General features: G+C 52.9%; 2 protein-coding genes across 5 annotated transcripts in view; both read right to left on the reverse strand.

Moving 5' to 3' along the window:
* LOC117644298 (PDF receptor) overlaps positions 1 to 4,033 on the reverse strand; it is a 36,198-nt gene extending 32,165 nt beyond the window's left edge. Inside the window, exon 1 of the mRNA XM_034383676.1 lies at positions 4,005 to 4,033. Coding sequence (XP_034239567.1) covers positions 4,005 to 4,033 — 29 coding nt within the window. The remainder of the gene's footprint in view (positions 1 to 4,004) is intronic.
* Positions 4,034 to 16,019: 11,986 nt separating this feature from the next.
* The window catches only part of LOC117654207 (complexin), a 161,330-nt gene continuing 156,760 nt past the window's right edge, over positions 16,020 to 20,589 (reverse strand). For all 4 annotated transcript variants that reach the window (XM_034400464.1, XM_034400473.1, XM_034400479.1 and 1 more), the window contains one exon: positions 16,020 to 19,859. In XM_034400464.1, coding sequence (XP_034256355.1) covers positions 19,786 to 19,859 — 74 coding nt within the window. In that variant the 3' untranslated portion in view covers positions 16,020 to 19,785. The remainder of the gene's footprint in view (positions 19,860 to 20,589) is intronic.

Here is a 20,589-nt window from a genome sequence, read left to right on the forward strand (position 1 = left end):
ATGCCCAAGTTCTTTCACTCTCCCACTCAGGGGGCCAGAAGACCGGCGCAGCGGTCCAAATCTGTGACGCGTTTTGAGCTCCAGAGTCGCTAAATGGGACTCGAACCGAACGTGTGACCCCACCAATGGAATCCTCGTCCGGAGAGCAACCCATTGGTGGGGTCACACGTTCGGTTCGAGTCCCATTTAGCGACTCTGGAGCTCAAAACGCGCCCGGGATTTTGACCGCCTCCACCGGCCTTCTGGCCCACAGTGTCCCGTCCATCTCTGCGGGACTGCAAATTAAACGCACCGGTTCTCTGTTTGAACAAGAGTGGAGCCACCTGTTCCGCATGCACCACGCACTCGGCCACCACACTTGCAAATTTACTCTCTAACCCTGTCCGGCCTCCATTTTTTTTTGTTTTCCTGTTACAAATTTGCCCAGTCGCTTTAACGGTGTGTCCTCCTTGACCTCGCCAAACGTGATCGCTTGAACGAAACCTTCGATCCAGACTATAGCCTGTGCAACACGGAAACTTTAGGCAGTGTCTTTTTTTTCTTTTTAAAAATGCGATTCCGCGAAATGTATTCGTCAAGACTCCGGTGCGTGTGCACTCAAGGGAAATGAAGTCACGCGGGCCGGGGCGATTTTCTGAGTGGAGGCTGTGCCCGTGCTGACTTTACTCCGCACAGCGTTTCCACGCGTTGTCTCGCAAGCAACGCGCAATGAGTGCACAGAGACGAGAATAGTGTCGACGTGCTGAGTAGAATAGTTTGTGCAGCTCGCGACAAAAGCCGTGCAGACCGAAACTGCAGACTGAATCCGAGAGTCGTTTCCGTCGGTCTGTTTCTCTCCCACTCACAGGGCGTCCCGTTTAGGTGCGAGAGAGACAGAGCGACCAAAGCCCCTCTCAGTCTGCTGCTGGCCGATGGGGCCAGCCCACGGGATCCGAGCATATTCTCTCGCCCCCTTCGAAGCTCTGCTGGGTTTGCTGTTTTTCATCGGCCTTGCTGGCGAGTCGAATAAATTAAAACCACTCATTTCATTATACACGTCCCCGCCACGTTTGCGCAATTTCCGCTTGCAGTCTTTACTTTGCGATTATTACGATTTTTTTCTGTGCAAAGGTTGAGAAAAGGCTGTTATCAACGCCAGCGGCGACGGAGCACAGTTATGGCCAAGACCGGTGGAGGGGATCGAAATCTCTGAAGGGTTTGGCCTTCAGAGTCGCTAAATGAGACTCGAACCGATTGTGTGGCCCCACCAATGGATCGCTCTCCGAACGAGGATTCCATTAGTGGAGTCACTCGTTCAGATCGAGTTCAGTTATGCGACTCTGGAGCTCGAAACGCGTCTAGAATTTTGGCCGCCGGCGCCGGTCTTCTGGCGCACTGTGCGGGGGGAGATCCACCCCGTGCTGTCCAGACGCTAATTCCCTCCCTTTGCCACTGGACTTGTAGGCATTCTCTCGGGATCCAGCGCAGCGGACTGAGGAACGCTTACTTCGTCGCCGATGGGGTCAACACTTCGAGGAATCGTGCACAGACTACTCGGTATTGTGTTGTATTATGCGAGTATCCCACTTTTGGAATTTTGTTCGAATTTTGTCTCATTTGGCCCCAAAATAGTATTACGTTTATGTTTATGGTGTGGAATAAAGGTCCTTTGTGTTCATGGTAACACTCGTTTCTCTCTCTCTCTCTCTCTCTCTCTCTCTCTCTCTCTCTCTCTCTCTCTCTCTCCTCTCTCTCTCACCCCCCCTCTCCCTCTCCCGCAAATCCTACGGGACCCCCCATGGGTGTGACCGAGACAGAGCGACAAACGCTCCGTCTTCGGAATCTGCCCGCTGCGCTGCGCAGCCGCGTCGTGCGGTTACTTTGAGCCCCTCCCCTTTCAGCGGGAATTCGGACGGGCTGCACTCCGCGACTCGGCGTGTAATAACAACAGGACTCCCTTGTCGGCCCTGTCTGTCGGCCACTGGAGAAGCGCGCCCAAACTTCCCCCACTTTGGAACTTTCATATACGGTATTACATACCGCGAGCGTGCGGCGCTCTTTTAATATTACCTTTTTTCTCGCCCCCTTTTTTCCGAGGGGCCCGGAGAGTGATATTATCTAAAAGTACAGAGAGCGCCGCGACGCACGTGCAGCGGTCCTGCAGGCACGGCCGGCCACGCTGGCGGACAAGGCGGACTGCCTCCCGGGCAGCGGCAGGGCTACAGTGGGCCAGAAGACCGGTGGGGACGGTCAAAATCCCGGACGCGTTTTCAGTTCCAGAGTCGCTGAATGGGACTCGAATCGAACGTGTGACCCCACCAATGGATTGCTCTCCGAACGAGGAATCCATTGGTGTGGGTCACTGGTTCGGTTCGAGTCACGTATAGCGACTCTTGAGCTCAGAACGCGTCCGCGGTTTCGGCCGCCTCCACGGTCTTCTGGCGCAATGTGCGTTCCGAACCTACGGCAGAGAGTTGGCAGCAGTGCGCGAATGGCCGCAATCATAGCAATCCAGGCGCGACATTGCGGAGACTGACATGCGTCGCTGAATGGGCCTGGAGAGGGGGGGGGGACACTTGCTCGCGTGTGCGAAACTTACCAGCAGCAGACTGATTCCGAGAGTGGTTTTCATCGTCCTGCCTCTCTCTCTCTCGCACCTATACGGGACACCCCACGGGTGCGAGAGAGGACGGAGCATCGAAAACGACTTTCGGAATCAGTGTGCTGCTAGTGTAACGCGAAACCAGTTGGCAGCCCTGTGTGCGCTAAGCGTGGCGTGCCCCGCGACAGGCAGGGCTGCCATGCGTCTGCCATGCGTCTGCCACGCCACTGCCACGCCACTGCCACGCCACTGCCACGCCACTGCCACGCCACTGCCACGCCACTGCCACGCCACGCCACTGCCACGCCACTGCCACGCCACGCCACTGCCACGCCACTGCCATAATGACATAAAGAGCAGCCCGCGGGCGGGCCCTCACTGTTAAATATTGTAGCCACTTTACGAAACAATTGTAGACGAGATTTTCATCACTTTCAAATGATGACAATCGCGTCACAAATTGATGACGTTTTTATCAAAGCTCCCTACACTCGTTGCATGGGCGTAAAAGTTGCAACTGTTTTGGTGACATTCTTGTAAAAAAAAATCAGTTTTGAAATGGTCATCAATTTTCAGAGTACCCACACCAATTAATTTTTGGCGAACAATGTTTTTCTGAGGTTTCTTAGTTTTGGTCCGCCCCTGCCGCGTCCCTCTAGAAGCACCCCGTTGAGCAGCTAATGCGCACCTCCTCCCACCGGCGGCGGTCGCCCGTCGGGTACCTGCCGCCTTAACGGTGCCCTCTGTCTCTCTCGCACTCACGGGGCGCTCCGCGACGGTGTGCGAGAGAGACGGCGAGACGATGCACCGCGCGGAGTGGGCCAGTGGCGCCAGTGGCCTGGTGTCGGCCGGCGGCACAAAGCAGCGACGACTGAGCTCGGATTGTGTTTGCGAAGGAGCAGCGAGGATTGGTATTGTGCAGCGCAAGCCGCGCCAGCCTGCGCCAGCCGCCCAGTAGTCATCGCGGTCATTAATTAATGAACAGGAAGCCGTGAATGAAACCCGAACCCCCTCCCCCCCTCCCCTCCCCCTCCCGGCGCATCATCGCCACGGACAGCTAGCTGGATACGCGCTCCGACGATCTCCTCGCGGCTTGCCCGTCCCGCACTCGAAGTCTGTCTGTCTGTCCGTCCGTGTGTCTGTCGATCTGTCTGTCTGTCTGCCCGTCTGCCTGTCTGTTTGTCTGTCTGTTTGTCTGTCTGTCTGTCTGTCTGTCTGTCTGTTTGTCTGTCCATCTGTCCATCTATCCGTCTGTCCGTCCGCAGCACCGCAAGCCAGAAGACCCCGATTAGACGCTGGACACGTTCCATAGTCCGCCGTCAAACACCTTCGTGCCTCGTCCCAATTGTGCACGATGGTCCATCAATGGCGGATCCAGAGAAAAGAGGAGGGGGGGGGGAAGTAGCACTTTTGGCCTACTTACAGGGGGAACTTGTGGTTCCTACCTTTCATGTGGATATCAAGGTAACCCCCACACACATCTACACACACACACACACACACACACACAATATTCACCTGCATTACCCTCCCCCTGCAGCAGTCCATCCGGTACTATACTGCCCAGTGCGCCACCATGGCGCCACGACGTGCAGGGTGGACTGGGTGGACACAGCCCATCCCTTTGGCGGCAGGACCACGGCAAGGACCCGGAGCGGCATTGACCCGGCTGCCCCACGACCCGCCCAGCCCCGCGGACAAGCACACACCGAAACGGTGGCCTGGGACACCTGCTGGAAGTTGCGAGCGCTGCGTTGCCGTGCGCCGTGCTGCGCCGTGCGGGCTGGACTGCTGCGGCCGAGCCCGTGAATAGAAGCAGCGTGTCTCTGCGGCCTGCGGCCTGCGACTCCGAACGGTGTGCTCCGTCTCTCTCACTCTCTTGGGGAGTGCCGCAGGGGTGCGAGAGAGACGGAGCGACGGAGCAGGGTTCGGAGTCAGCCGTCTGGCCCAAGGAGCCTGTGCCGGTGAAAGCATTCATGACGGGCCAGCAGCGCTCCACCGAAGGCAGGCAAAGGTACTGGGGATGAAGGGGTAGTGCCCGAAGTAGCCCTTGTTAATCTGGGAGGGCGGGGCGGGGCGGGGCGGGGCGGGGCGAGGCGAGGCTTAGCCTGCATGCGGTATCAATGGCACTGGAATTATGCAGTACCTGGCGGCTTATTGCTATGCTAGCTCTGAAGGGGACCCTAGCGAGCTGGAGGGAGCCCCAGCACTATGGCCCCCGTCCCGGTCACCCACAAGCGTTTTGACCAACATTACGGCTACAGTGGGCCAGAAGACCGGCGGAGGAGGCCAAAATTCTAGACGCGTTTTGAGCTCCAGAGTCGTCAAGGGACTCGAACCGAACGTGTAACCCCACCAATGGATTGCTCTCCGAACGAGGAATCTATAGGTGGTCACACGCTTGGTTCGAGTCCCATTTAGCGACTCTGGAGCTCGAAACGCGTCTCGAGTTTCCGCCGCCGGCGCCGGTCTTCTGGCCCACTGTGCCCCGCCCGTCGAGGGCGTATGATTTCCCGGCTTGGATCGGACGCAGTGGCCGCCAAAAGTTAGCCCGCAACACGATTCCTGCACATTCGTCAGAGTTTCGACCGCCGCCTTGCCCGGTGTGCCTGCTCTCGCTCTCGCTCGGCGCGCGGTCAATTTTTGGCAGGCCGAGGCCAACCAAGCGGAACGCGAAGCAACGCGAAGCGCCACCGCGCCGTGGTACACCGTGGCACACTGTGGCAGGCGTCGAAGTCGGTTGCCCGTTGCCCCTCGACGAGCGCCAGGCCACGCCACGCCACGCCAAGTTGACAGTGCGCCAAACGTGCGGCCGGACCGCCACACTGTGGCGTACATCGCGGCGGAGAAGTCGCGTAGCGTCGGCCTCACCGCCAGTGCAGATACAGTGCAGGTATTTGGGGACTCGCCTCGTGCCGCGGAGCGCCGCCGAACTGTCAGGACGGACCTCCCCGCCCCGCCCCGCCCCGCCCCGCCCCGCCCCGCCCCGCCCCGCCCCGCCTCCGCCCCACGCCCCCACCGCTTGGCCGCGAAGAGCAAGATACACCACGGCGCCCTCACTGCAAGGCCGCAAAACGTAGACAAGTGCCAGAGCGCTCGACTCCAGCCGCATTCCCTTTTTCTTTGCCGTCATTGTCACGGCGCTGGCATTGCCGTGGCATTGCCGTGGCAGTGCCGTGGCAGTGCCGTGGCATTGGCTTTGGCCCTGACTCTTCAGAGTCGCAACTCCCGCCAGGCCGCGGCCAGGCCGCCGCCAGCCACTCCAATCTGCGTTCCTCTTTCCTCCTTTCACCGCTCCGCGCGGCTCCGCACTCCGCGCACCGCGACTGGCCTCGTCGGTCAAGGTGGGGCCGAGGCCGCGCCAGTGCGCCCGGCCGGGCACGCGCGACCCGCCCCGCGGGAGGCCGGGCTACCCGGCAAGAAAATCGAGTGTCTGAAATAGTTTGAAAAGTTTCGAGAGTGGGGATTTTCTTTGTCTTCACTGCAAGGGGCATGTTGTCTCCAGGCGCCTTTTTTGTCGTTCGAGCCCTCTTTTGGGTTCACGCGCTCGACCTTGCCAGCCTCGTGAGGCACATCCTTCGCGTTTTGACACAGACACGCTGCCGCACGCTGCCTCGTCGTGCAGCGGAGCCCACGCCACTGCAGGTGCGTCCCGAGCGCGCCGTCGGGGTGTTTGCCGCCCCCGCCTTGCATGGCTGGTAATGCACTTAGTGTTGTTGCCGCGGCTCGCTTTGATGGGGTGCGCCACCGCCACACGTGCCGCGATGCACTGCACAGTGGACCAGGGGAACGGCGCGGGCGGCCGAAACTCTAGACGCGTTTTGAGCGCCAGAGTCGCTAAACTAGACTCGAGCCGAGCGTGTGACGCCACTAATGGATTCCTCGTTCGGAGAGCAATCCATTGGTGGGGTCACACGTTCGGTCCGAGACACATTTAGCGACTCTAGAGCTCAAAACGCGTCCGCGTTTTTGACCGCCTCCTCAAGTCTTCCAGGCCGCTGTGAAAAGCAAGCCAGGTGACGCCGTAACGCACGCCGAGCGAGCGGGGCAAGCTGGCCAGGTGAAGGGGCCACGCCCGGCCACGCCCCACGCGGGGGCGGCTGCGGTCATTAACAGAGGACTCTCGGTGGGAAAGGGAACCAACATGTAGCGGTGGCGCTGCAGGCGCGCTGGCCGCAACCGGAGGGACTATAATAGTCACGCTGAGTGAAAATTCGGCCAGTTAAGTGGGGCTTCGCCGGGCTTCGCATGACGCTGATGGGGTGGGCGGATGGCCCGGGGGCGCGTACGTACCGCGCGGTGCTGCGGGTACGCCCCCGCCCCGTCAGGCCGCGCACGGCGCCGCACAGCGCCGCACAGCGCGCAAAGCGAACGCCCCCGACAAATTGGCTCTGTACCTGGCAGGGCTGCCGGCCAGAGAGTGAGCCGCAAAGCCGATCCGGGGACGCGTCGGTGCGCTGGCGGGGCCCCGCCGGACGCAGTGGACACGACGTACAACCGCACGTGAACGGCTAAGCCGCTCGGGGCTAAACGGGTTTATTGATTCCGCCACCCTTTTCCACCACTTTACTTTTTCTGTCTTTTTCTTTATTTTTTTTTACCCCCAAGGCAGCCTTTTATTTTGTCTCCCTTTGACTTTTACGTTTGGATTTTCGCACCTCAGTGGCGTCGTGTGGAGGCGGGCGGAGGTCGCACTCAAATGGGTGGGGCCCCTCGCTGAACTGAGGAGTCGAACGAGCATCCATTATTACTGGGTTCCCAGAATTCCGCCCGCTGCCTGTTTTTCGGCACCGAGGGGCACACCCGTTCGGACCCGCCAGCCCACTGTGAACAGCAATGGGAGAATCCCTGACGATTCTCTTTGGCCACCGCCGGTGATTGCCTGGACGGCATTCCTTCGGCAGTGTCGTTTCTGCGCGACAATTTTTAAGAGGGAACACACGCTTAAAACCTTACGAAGTATTTTGAGCATACATAGTAAAAACTAATACGCAGAAATAGTTCGTAAATTGCGAATTATTTTCTTTGTAAGCTTATGTATGCTCAAAATACTTTGTTAACAAGCAACTTTTCTTTGCAAGGCCTGAAATAGTTTGTAAGGTTTTCTCAGTGGCGAAATTTGCTTGCCTTTCAGATAAGATTGTTTGTGCGGAAACGACCAGATGAGATCTTTTGAATGGGACCCCTCGAAATATTTTCGAAGTTGTTTGCTCCTCGGCTCAAGAGCGCTGCGGGTTCCGTCGTTCCAATCGACTGTGCGAGATGAGCCGGACAAGCGCGGCCTCCTCGGCTGGCCTTGCCTTGGCCGGCCTTGCCCGGCGATGCGAGCCGACGCCGTGTACCGCAATCAGACGGCCGAGACGTTCATTCGGACGCCCCGGCCGCGCATCGCCACGCATCAAGTCATGAATAAGGGAGCAGAACCACTTAATGAAATCCCTGAGCGCCACTAGACCCCGGAATCCCCGGAGGGCCCGGAGGCGTCAGGGGGGCCCGCCGGCCCGGCCTGCTTCGCGTAGCTTCGCGCCATGCCGCCGGGGAGGGGACTCATAACCACGGTCAACCTCCCACAGTGGCGGCCACACTCTAAATGTTCTACACTCTAAATGTCTTACAATGAAATTTGACCTATGTTATTCGTATGTTACAGTGAATTCGGCGCAAGCATAATACGAAGCAATATTCCTTCGTAATACGAATCTTTTTAGCTTTTTCATTGTAAGATACAAGGAAAAACCTTCGTATTACGAAGAAAAACTACCTTCGTATTATGCTTGCGCCATTTCCTTCGTATTATAGGAAATTTCTTCGTAAGACATTTAGAGTGTACGGTGAAGATTCTCCATATTATGGTGAAAATGTTCCATATTATGGTGGTGCAGCTGACTTCGTAACATACCATTGAGAATTCACTGTACCTTATAGATATTTTGACGAATTTCGTTGGTATTATGGAGAAAATCTCCACCATAATATGTTGGTGCAGCCTTTCACCGTAAGACATTTACTGTGCAGGAGACCGGCGCCGCCGGCCAAAACTCCGGACGCGTTTTGAGCTCCAGAGTCGCTAAACAGGACTCGAACCGATCGTGGGATCTGGATTTCCTCGTTCGGAGAGCAATCCATTGGTGGGGTCACACGTTCGGCTCGAGTCCCGTTTGGCGACTATGAATCTCAAAACGCGTCCGGGATTTTGGTCGCCTCCTCCGGTCTTCTGGTCCACTGTGCACAGTGGAGGCATGCCACGCTGGCTGCGTCGTAGCTGCAAAGCCTGCTCCGCGCCCCACGCTCGTGATACATTGGGCACATACACACGCTCTAAGCACCCTAGCCAACACATGGCGGGCATCGCTATCAAGGGTCTGATTTCGCGGCGAGCTGCGACGCTCCGCCCGGCCACGGCACCCCTCTGCGAAGAAACTGTCCAACAGTTTTCTCGCAGTAGGGTTGGTGGGTAACACGGTGAGACGCGCGTCCCGAGAGTCGTTTTGGTCGCCCTGTCCCCCTCGCACCTGCACGTGACGTCCCGTGAGAGCGAGAGAGACGCAGAGCGACGAAGACGACTCTGGGAATCAGTCTGCTGCTGCTGGGCCTGGCGTCTGGCGTGGGCCTGGCGGCGTCGGCCCGCTCCACGAGGCCGCCCTGTCACTTGCCGTTTGTCGGATCAGCAGCACGGATTCCGCAGCAAGCAACAAGTCGGCCGTGAGCGGGGCGGGGCGGGGCGGGGCGTTCTGGGGCGGGGTGGGGCGGGGCGGGGCCCAGCGGAGCGTTAGCGTGCCCTATATTTCCTGAAATGCGCCCGCCAGCTCGGCTCTCACGACGACCCCACACCCTCCACACACACACACACACACACAGAGAGAGAGAGAGAGAGAGAGAGAGAGAGAGAGAGAGAGAGAGAGAGAGAGAGAGAGAGAGAGAGGAAAGACACACACACACACACACGGGCGGAACATGCTCTCGTAGCTGCCATTTCCTTGTCAAAGGAGTGCGAAACCTCTGTACTCACAAAACCCCATTAGTCATTGTCCTTAAAATAAAAGAAAGTTTGAAAATTTGAAAATCTCCCTAAAAAAAAACAAATAAATGGTTTAATTACTGTTTTGCTTTTGTTTGTACTTTGTGAATGATTTTGTTTTGTGTGGACTTCTTAGTGACTTCCGAATTGTTTTCAGAGTGCCCCTCGTCCCGTTAATGGCGCTACTCATAGCCGGCACCCGGCACTTAAGGAATCAGACAATTTGTCTCGGCGGTATCGTGCGCGCACTTTCAGGAGGAAGCTGGAAATTCACTTTCCTCCCTGCTGCGTCTTGCCATGTCCTGCCGTCCCCGACGTGGGCGGCTACTCCAGTTTACAGACGCACCGACGCTGGCGATCTTTATCGAGTTCCCAGGGAACGGAAGTCGCCTTGTTCTGTTCCGATACTTCCGGGAGAACATCCGTTCGAGGCACCCTGCTCGCTGCCGCTCGCGAACTCCCGCCATTTAACGCACACGGAACAGATAACTTTAGAAGGTACCCGTTCTGGGACCACGCTGAGCGAAAAAAAAAAGAAAAAGTTATAGCAATGCGGTGCATCTTAGTCCAAGGGTTCTCGGTTGTCTAAACTCGCAGGATGAACGAAAATCCGATCCGAAACCCCCAAGTTCACTTCACAGTGGGCCAGAAGACCGGCGCCGGTAAACAAAATTCTGACGCGTTTTGAGCTCCAGAGTCGCTAAACAGGACTCGAAAAGAACGTGTGACCCCATCAATGGATTGCTCTCCGAACGAGCAATCCATTGGTGCGGTCACACGTTCGGCTTAAGTCCCATTTAGCGTCTCTGGAGCTCAAAACGCGTCCGGGATTTCGACCGCTCCACCGGTCTTCTGGCCCACTGTGTCGCTTGGCTGGAGTGGGAGTGTAGTAGCCCACCTGCCTGGCGGCAAAACTATTTGGCAGTCAGCTCGCGCGCCACGGCGGCCACGGTTGCGTTATTTCCGCATGGCGGCTGCGAAAATGGCAGCAGCACTGCGTCTGGCACTTTGCTACAGGCAGTGCAGGCTGCAGTCGCGGCACTGCCAACAAACAAGGCCGTATCTGGCCCGCGCGGCCGGGGGGACTCGCGGAGTTGAGTGGGTTATGTTCCAGTGGCTGAGTGGGTGGGCAGGCCGGGCAGCGGGACGATTCCGAACGGGGCCTCGTCGCGCTGTCTCTCTCGCACTCACGGAGCGCCCTTGAGTGCGAGAGAGACAGAGCGACGAAGGCGCCCCTCGGAAGGAGGCTGCCGGCCGCACGGTAACATGAGACTAAGCTTCAGTGAATGGCAGGCCGCCCGTCTGGAGGAGGCTGCCGCCCGCTGCCGCCGGGGACGTGGACGCGACGTGCAATCACTCTCGAGCAGTTTTCCTTCCTCGGCGTCGCGCACTCTTTTATTTTTCTAGAACCTACTCTATAAGGTTAGGCGCGGCTCGACGGCAGAGTGGAGCAGCCAGGGGGTGGCGAACGCCTTGCGCACCACGAGCTGGCGCTGTCCACTTACGCGCTGACAGGGCAACTACTTCGGAGAGCTTCCCATTGACTGACACCCTGACTGACACAATGACTGACACACTGACTGACACGTGGTACAACGGCCGGGATAGCCTCTCCCTCGGAGTGCACGAGGCGCCGCACAGTGGGCCAGAAGACCGTTGGAGGCGGACAAAACTCGAGACGCGTTTTGAGCTCCAGAGTCGCTAAATGGGACTCGAACCGAACGTGTGACCCCACCAATGGATTGCTTTCCGAAAGAGGAATCCATTGGTGGGGTCACACGATCGGTTCGAGTCCCATTTAGCGACTCTGCAGCTCAAAACGCGTCTGGAGTTTTGTCCGGCTCCACCGGTCTTCTGGCCCACTGTGCGCCGTGAAGGGGGTTGGTTCCTGGAAAGAAAACACGGCCTCGACGACGTTGTTGTCTGCAGCGCGCTGCACTTCTCTGATGGCAAAGAAGGCCAAACGGGGGAAAAATAAGCAGCAGGGAACCCGACCCCCGCTGTCTTCCGCTCGCAGTTTATTTTTGCCTCCGCGACGCGTGGACGACGTGGGCGTGTGAAATTATACGGCAGCGGAGGCGCCGCGAGGCGCCACCTTGTGTCGAATTGCATGAGGAGCATCCCGAGAGGCGTTTTCGCCGCTCTGTCTCTCTCTCTCTCACCTGTACGCGACGCCCCATGAGTGCGAGAGAGACAGAGCAATCGACTCTCGGAATCGGTCCGCCAGGGGCCTCGCATATTTCAGCACGCGCCGTGTCGCGAAAGAGACGAGAGGCTATTGACGTGAAGTGGCCGAGTCGAGACTGAAGCGCGCTTGCCTCGTCTCTGCCGGGGTGACAGGACGCCGCTGTTGACGGCGAGGTGCAGCCCGCGGCCGCACGGCACACAGTGGGCCTGAAGACCGGTGGAGGTGGTCAAAATCCCGGGCGCGTTTTGAGCTACATAGTCGCCAAACACGACTCGAACCGAACGTGTGACCCCACCAATGGATTCCTCGTTCGGAGAGCAATCCATTAGTGGGGTCGCGCGTTCGGTTCGAGTCCTGTTTAGCGACTATGAAGATCAAAACGCGTGTTGAGTTTCGGTCGCCGGCGCCGGTCTTGTGGCCAACTGTGCGGCGGCCCGCGAGGCGAGGTGTACCGAGATGCTCCGTGACTGTTTTGTGTGTCTTTGGCCGCGTGTACACAGACGCGAAGAAAGTGATTCTCGTCGTCGCCGCGCGTCCTTACCAGTGGCGCCGAGTCGGCGGCGACCGCGTCAATCTTGCCTCCGGTCCCCTCCGGTCCGCTGCGGTGCCTCGCTAGCCTCGCTCCAGGCTGCGGGCCGGCTCACATGCTCGTCACACCTGTTCGACGCGGCACGCGACACGCGACTCGTCGGCGGCGTGGCGGGGCGCGGCGGGGCGTGACGGGGCGTCCACGCCGGGCCAGCGCTGCTCGTCGACTGGGGCCAGGCCGCCCCCCACGGCACGCCCCCCACCACCCACGCCGAGCCGCTCGCCGGCGGCAGGCCGGCTGGAACAGAGTCGGCGACGCCGGGCCGAGGCCGGGGGCCCGCTTGGCGGCGGACTGACTCCGCGAGCCGCCTGTCTCTCTCGCACCTGTACGGGACGCCGCATCAGCGCGAGAGAGACAGAGCGACGAAAAACGACTCTCGGAATCTGTCTGCACGGCCCGCTCAAGCAGCGCGGCCGTGGCAGTTTCGGCAGCGCGAGAATCTGGACCTAGAAGTTCCTTGAAACTACCTCAAGAAAAACAAGCTCTCCGCCAGGGCGGCCAGCGCGGCCAGCGCGGCCCGTGGAGAGCAGTACAGCAGCCAGGCTGCACTGTTACACTGCCAAGCCTTATCGATGTGGGGCCCCTCTGCGGCATGCATGCCAGCAGACTGATTCCAAGAGTCGTTTTCGTCGCTGTGTCTTTCTCGCACCGATGCGGGACGCCCCGCGAGTGGGAGAGAGACAGAGCGACGAAAGCGACTCTCGGAGGTCTGGCCGAGGCACCGCGAGGGCCTCTAGCCGCGGCCCGCCGCCGCAGCCGGCGGTAAACAGCTGGCGGTGGCACGTCCAGGCGCACATTCATGAAAGGAGGCCCGCGCATTGAGCGTGCGGCCGGGGCGGAGGGTAGGGCCAGGGCCGCGCAGCGTGGCGCAGCGTGGGCCGCGCAGTGTGCAGAAAAGGGTTCCCGTAAACTCTGAGGCCAAGAAGGGCGGGAAAAGCGCCGGGGCCACGTGGGCCCAGGAGTCGTATGGTCGTCGTGGACACACTCTAAATGCTGTACAGTGAAGATTCTCCACATTTTCGTCGGTCATAATCGGAAGTTTACGAATGTACTGTTATTCGACCAAAGTGTATTGTATTCTTCGGAGGGCTTAACTTAAGAGGAGACTGGCTTTCTGTAGACACGTTTATTCACCAAGTTCTGGACAGAGATTGACAGGAACGCAGCTGTACTTGCTTACAGCTGGACATAATGGTAGTGTTGGGGGTAAACGGCTGACTGAAGGGTTGCTTACAGGAGGGTGACAAATGACATGAAACATGACTGACTATAAAGAGGATGATGTGATAGACGTGAATACGTCATAAATTAACGACTGTATGAGGGAAAAGGCATCCTCTGGCATCTTCCGAAGTGTGCCACAATTGATCCAAAATGTGTGGCAACGTACTGGAGTAAATTACTCAAACTAGTGAGGCTCCCATTACAAACACCATTCTACTCACAACTTCGTCCAAACGCGCCGATCTGCCTTCTGTGCAGGTGCTGGAGGAGTGGAGGACCTCATTGGCAAACTTTGCTGGGAGAGAAGGCGCCTTGCCACACACACAGTTGTTCGAGATGGGGCTACGCGGCCATGAATTTAAAAGCAAGCACACCCGGCGAGACGGGCCAACCCGCAAACCGCGTCCCTTTCTGTTCCCTTTTCGTGTTGGTGTTGTAGTTCGTTTGTTTTACCTCCACCACAACTTGTTCCACCGTCAAAATTGGTCCCACGGCCCGAATCGTCAAAATGTCGTTTTGGACGTTTTGAACAGGTTTGAGGGCTCATAAAATTTTTATTTTGAATCCAAACACCTCACGTTTTTTGATCGACTCACCGAGAAAAATCGAGTTTTAGAATGGGGTTTTCCTTTCAACATGTCAGGCTCTTGGGGTTTTGGGCGGGAAACTGCTGTACTCCTGTAAAGAGCTGGCATAAAAATGAATGGAACTTACTGTTGATTTTTCTCAGCGCTCGAAAGGAGAACTGTGTCCACACGGCGCCGCGTGTGTTGTCGCGGTGTTGTCGCAGCGGCGGGGCGTGGCGGTGTGGCCACATTGTCACGACGCCAAACAATGAGCAAGATGCGCACATTGTCCGTCCGATATCCCATTACACGCTACAAAGCATTGCAAATGCCATCATGAGCCGCGCTGTAAGAAAAAGTGAGAGCAGCGCGCCTTGCACCGCCATGTGTGCTTCCGTGCGATGCCGCGCTGTGCGTTTGCATGCAAACAAGAGACTCAAACCGGAAGTTCCAGGGCCGCGCTGGCCGCAGTGCCCTGCCTCGCTTGAAGTGTATCCAAAACTCGCCGAGCCGAGGCCCGGGTCCACGTGGTATGCCGCACAGTGGGCCAAAAGACCGGCGCCGGCGGCCAGAGACCCGTTTTGAGCTCCAGTGTCACTAAAGATTACTAGAACCGAGCGTCTGACCACACCAATGAATGGATTCCTCGTTCGTAGAGCTGTCAATTGGTGGGATAACACGTTCTGATCTGGTCCCATTTATCGAATCGAGTTGGAAACCCGTCCGGGATTTTGGCCACCTCCCCCGGTCTTCCGGCCCACTGTGAGCCGCCCGCCGTCCACTGGGATGGACCGATCCACCGGGGAAGTGACTGGAGTCAAGCCGCGGACCGCCATGGCGCGCCACCACCCAACTTTGTCATAAAAAGTTTTCCCCTCGAACGGAAAAGAACTTTGCTCCTAATCGAGCCGCAACAGAGCAGTACTTTTTTCTGTTGAAAAGCGTAGCCGAGAGAGCGGAACGCGGAACGTTTAATATCGTGACACAATTCATAGGCGTCACAAGAACGCGGACAAGGACATTGAGAAGAAACGCCGATTCAGACAAAACCGCATTTTTTTAAATCTTACTTTGCAGCCCATGCTCCATTGTTTTAGCCTGCCTTGAAATGTTTTGTCTTACGTTTTTATTAATGAACAGTAACGTTGACTTCGAAAGACGGCTCGGTGCTCGGTGAATGTAGTGGCCCCTTGCTGGGCACCGGCACCGCCCGCCGGCTGGGAGAAAAGGGGAAGGGGGACGGACTATCGTCAATGCCCCACGAAACACAGCGTGCGCGGGGTATGGACAGCAAGGGCGTCTCGTTCTCCTGACATGGAGTAACGGCGTGGGCTCCCCCTTTCTGCCCCTGCCCGCCGGTGATACCCCTCGGTTGCGAGACATGGAGTCTATCCATATGATGACGGAGCTGTACGCAGGGGGCTGTGGCGCCGGGGCTTCCCCTTGCAGTAGAGTGTATTCGCCATTTGAAAATTGTTGGTGCGTCGCGTCCCAAGCTGTCCTCAGAGGGATGCAGGTGTAGGTAGTGTGGCAAATAGCTTGCATTGCTACTGATTCATTTTTAATTGGGTTCTTTGATTGGCTTTCCGTTCAACGGGGCAAGGGTACGCCAGATCGCATCCTGCCGTAACACGCCTCATTCACACACACGGGCACGCATTCAGACATAAAAAGTGTTTGGACATTTCGCAAGTATGGGCTTTTGCCATCGCTCATCCAATGAAATATTTTGACCCCGTTCACGACAATAATAGTCTTGATAATAGTATGTGTTGGTAGGGGGTTGGGCGGGAAATGTACGGGACTGTGAAAATTTCAATAGAAAAGTGATACGAAAAAACACAAAATCTTAATTATGTTTAACAACAATTATTATTTAACCAACAGGCTCCCTACATTACATCTCTTGTGTTTGCTCACGTTTTCCACTTGTAAAGGTAAAATTTACAGTTTTGAAGATTTCCTAAACTACAATCTAATTTTACATCATGTATGGGAAAAATTATTTATCAACATCAGTAGTGATAACAACAATAGAAATAATGTCTGGGCATTTACAGCAGTCAACTATTCATAGCAAATCATGCCAAATAATTTTTTGGCTAGCTTAGCAATTTCTCAGCAATTTTAAAACACCGTTCAACGAATTTACCGTCGTTGTCTTAGCATCCACTATCACGAAACACCATGACTCCGATATGGTTACAAGAAACGAGGACACACACCCACTGCAAACCCTGTTTGGAAAACACTACGGCGCATATCACAGCAACATTTTATAACTCATTTAGATGCAAAGTTGCAGAGAATCAAATAGAGAAAAGTTTGAAAGGTTCCGGTATTTGACAGCGTTGTAGTACACATCCAAATGCACACCAATTACTCTTCCAGGAAATGGCCTATTATGTAAAACCACCAATCGCACTTTTCCCTGCTTTGCATATTTGTATATTAGGTTGGGCATTTTTAAGCTTTGGGTTTTCGCACTTAGTTTTCCATTTGAGGTTTCTTCAATTTTAAAAATTACCGCAGAATACCTGTTAAGCGTAAGCTACACAGGCTGACGTTAAAACTTTTCTCTCTATGATTATAATGCTAATCTACACTTCGTTCAGCCATTTATAATTTTCTACTTCCATTAAGTGCTTACATCACACGTTTTTAATGAATGTAAAACCGGAATTTGTTCAGGTTTCAAACTCCAAACTGTCAGCACAAGTGGAAAAGATAGACAGGGCAGTATAAATCGAAACAAACGGAGGGAGCATACAACAACTCTCTTCAATATATTCATTCATATATCAACAATTAATAACTTTATTCTAACTTACAAGTGTGAACAATACTTTAAAAGACACGTGGAGACAACCGCCAAAATACAAGTAGTATTTGTCACGACTATCATAAGTGAACAAGTATACATACTGATACATGCAATATGTAAACTTTACAACACTAAACTGGGAATTAAATTAGAACTCCACCTTTCTGGTTTATTAAGATGAGCAACACGATCGTCTTCGCCATCATATTATTACATTAAGGGAGATTTTGACAACTATGTTAACAGATTTGGTTCACAAGCCAGATCCTTTATTTTGAGTAGGAGAAAATTTGTTATTAGTACCAGGATACCGGGTAAATAAATAGAGTGTGGTTGAAATGAAAGATAACACGAGTAAAGCACTCGGAAGAAAAGATGAAAGGACAGGACAGAGTTTCAAGATGACTGCACGTCTATATTCAGTTTAGTCCGCTTAGTGTAAGGTGAGGGGTTCCCAACAGTGTCTCTTATACTGCTACAACCTATATTACTTCACTCTATGTGATTTTGCTAAACTTTTTACGGCTTACTGTATTTTGCGAGCACGCTGCTAAAGCTTTCATTGTATATCGCAACAATTCGTAGCATGCTATAAATGCATACTAGACAAAAACCACGATACACACAATAACGCAACCAAAAAAAATATCTTCATCGTTTATAACACGGAAAATGGGCTGTGTTCTCAGGACATTGTGGAAAAAAATAGAATACAGAGATATATACAAAGTGAATAGTAATATGCAATGAATACATGAAAATAAATTAGAGAGCAGTTAAAATAAAAATGGAATGCTGATATAAGTTATTCTGAATTGACATCGTTCACAGGCAAAATAGGCTCGATTCAAAAAGCTGTTGAAACGGGTTTACCAGCACCCTTACGAGAAGACCCCGGTCGACCATTGTTGTAAGTTCCGTCAGTCAGTCAATGTCATCGCAGTCAGAGAAGTTAAAGGAAAACTCTACTTGTTTTTACCAAACGTGGAGAAATATTTATGCACGCATTTAATTATTACTTCATTATTAAGAGAAAGATAAGATTTAAAATAGAAAGAGTGTGGCATAGACGTAGAATCGCACAACGCATTGTTGCCGCGCTTAGTTCAAGCATACAAAGCGAAAGATAGGAAATCACAGAAATGACAGGATTTTGCCGCAGGCAGATTTTTCAAAGGAAGAGCACGTGAAAACAGGCGACGGTGAAACATTTTCCCGCCAACAAGCAGTTCACTGATATAAAACATTGCCTTGGAGTTATTCCATGCGTTTTATTGCTTCAATTACCGCCACTAACCCTACAGTGGCGACTAGTACTGCCGTAAGTCTTGTTACTAGTTTATTTTGATAAGTGTGAAAGTTCTGGCTCTTAGGCCAGAAAAAAAGACATAGAGGAAAGTAAGATCCGGATCCCAGTCGCAACGCGAAATGCAACAATGTTAGCAGCATCACCACAGTGCCTTTAACTCTTGGCAATGCTTCATAGTTTTTTGACACCGCCCACAAAATTAATTTATTGGAGAAGCTAAAGCAGCTAAACAGTGGGTATGTGAACATTTGTTTATTTGTTTTTCAATCTTCATCACGCATTGAGCACTGCTTTCGTTGTTAGCACCACAGTCCCGGTGATGCGCCGACTCCTAGTGGCTCAAACTCACCTTAGCTTAGCAGTCATTCATTTCCTTAACCTACTAAATTAATAAAACATAAATTGGCAATAAACTCAACAAAAAGTGAAGTCACTGTTTACGTATGGACATCACACCGTAGCTTATTACATATTCAAGCCTTTAAAGTCAAATCCAATAAGTTACACCTGCAACAGGAAAAATAATCACGTGGAAGAACAAGACGGCGGGCACCGAAAGTAAGACGATTTTATCCTCAATCTTAGCTCTTGCCCTCTCACAGATAAATCGCTTGGAATCCACACATTTTTGCCAGTCGTAGTCGTTCTTTATGCAGATTTTAACAGCTTAGCAACAAAAACAAATTGCATACTGCAGCACAGCAGTGTCTTGATTGTGATTTCGCCTTCAACACATCTGCGATCACGCCCCTTCCTTGCCTACCAATAACAAAATCCACAAATCAAACTGAGTACTCGTTTTGAGCATTGAATACTTATGACACAACGAAACTCTATGAAAATATTGGTTTGACATTTGAAAAATACATTTATAGAAATATGCTGCTTTTCTAAACGGGCATGCACAACAATGCAAAATTCTATTTTATGCGGCTGCAAACATTGTGGTCACATAACAAAACAAAAACAACGCGCTGGGGATTTTGACAGCCTTCGCATCACCACGATACATCTAATATGCACCATCAACTCCAACTATTGTTACAATTACAGCTTTAATGGTATATCTTATACAAAAGTGTACAAACATCATCTTTCTCTTAACAATTCTAAATTTCTAACAACGTTTGTTGCGAAACGCACAACAAATGAAAAATTATGATTTATGTCCAATTCTAACAACAAAAGTTGAACAGAACTTAAATCATTTAAATTCTTTTTGAATATGAACACTTATTAATTAGTAAATTAAAATAAAATGATTTAATGACTTTTCAATTCAAAATTAACACGTTTTATATAATGGGAATAAAATTCAAAGTAACAGCGCTTCTCTGTCTTCAATGTGTGAGAGTAGGTTGGGTGTTTTTAAATTAGTAATGCCATAGAGCAAGGGCAGTTGCACCGCTGGAGGCAGACGGTTGTCCTCGAAATCTCGACGATTCTTTGCTGGTTCTGGTTTGCTCGGGGCTTCCTGGGTACGGGTTCACTGGAGCGAGCATTTGCTTTCAATCTGCGTCTTAAGTTCGTTCACTTGAGTTTCTATAGAGTTCTTCAATTCTGTAAACAAAAGAGGGCAATTTGTTTTACATTAAGATATGTTTAAATATCCAAAGCGCATTTAATTGAAGAAAAGTTAACTTGGGATATGGCTCTTTGATAAACAATCTACCGTAATTTTATATTGATTAAAAATTTTAAACTGAACAAAGCACCAAACTTTTTGCATAGGATTAAAAATATGCGCACTTTCAGGTAAATCCTACGCATTCCTATAGCAACATTTGCAAGCCTCGCGAATCTATTGATATACGAAGCACAATATAAAATGGCAGTATTTATCAAAAATACGCTAAAACAATATGCACACCAGCTGTCTTGTTTAAGGAAGCGTCCTCAAAGACAACCCACAACATAGTCATGCATTCACTCACATAAATGTTTAGCTACGGCAGTGAAAGAAACCCTTCACCATTTTTGTAAGAGAAGATATTAGCAATGTTCTTCTCCATATTAGTGTAAGCAAGCATGTAAATATAGTTGTTTGGGCACATCCTGTCCCAAACAAAACTGGAAACTTTTGAAAAGTTTCCTAGTTAGATGCAACGTTTTTCTATATGTAATAAGCAATTTCATTAGTCAGTAAGATATTGTTATGATTTTTTGGTTCATGCGCACAATGTTGTTACTTCAGTGTATAAAAATGGCGAAGTATATATTAAAAAAAAACAAGAGTTTTATTGCTTCCGTTGTTTGTAATTAAGCGAGCCTTATTCCTAGCCGCCTTTTC

This window comes from Thrips palmi, unplaced genomic scaffold, assembly GCF_012932325.1.
Source record: "Thrips palmi isolate BJ-2018 unplaced genomic scaffold, TpBJ-2018v1 HiC_scaffold_1, whole genome shotgun sequence".
Classification (NCBI taxonomy): domain Eukaryota; kingdom Metazoa; phylum Arthropoda; class Insecta; order Thysanoptera; family Thripidae; genus Thrips; species Thrips palmi.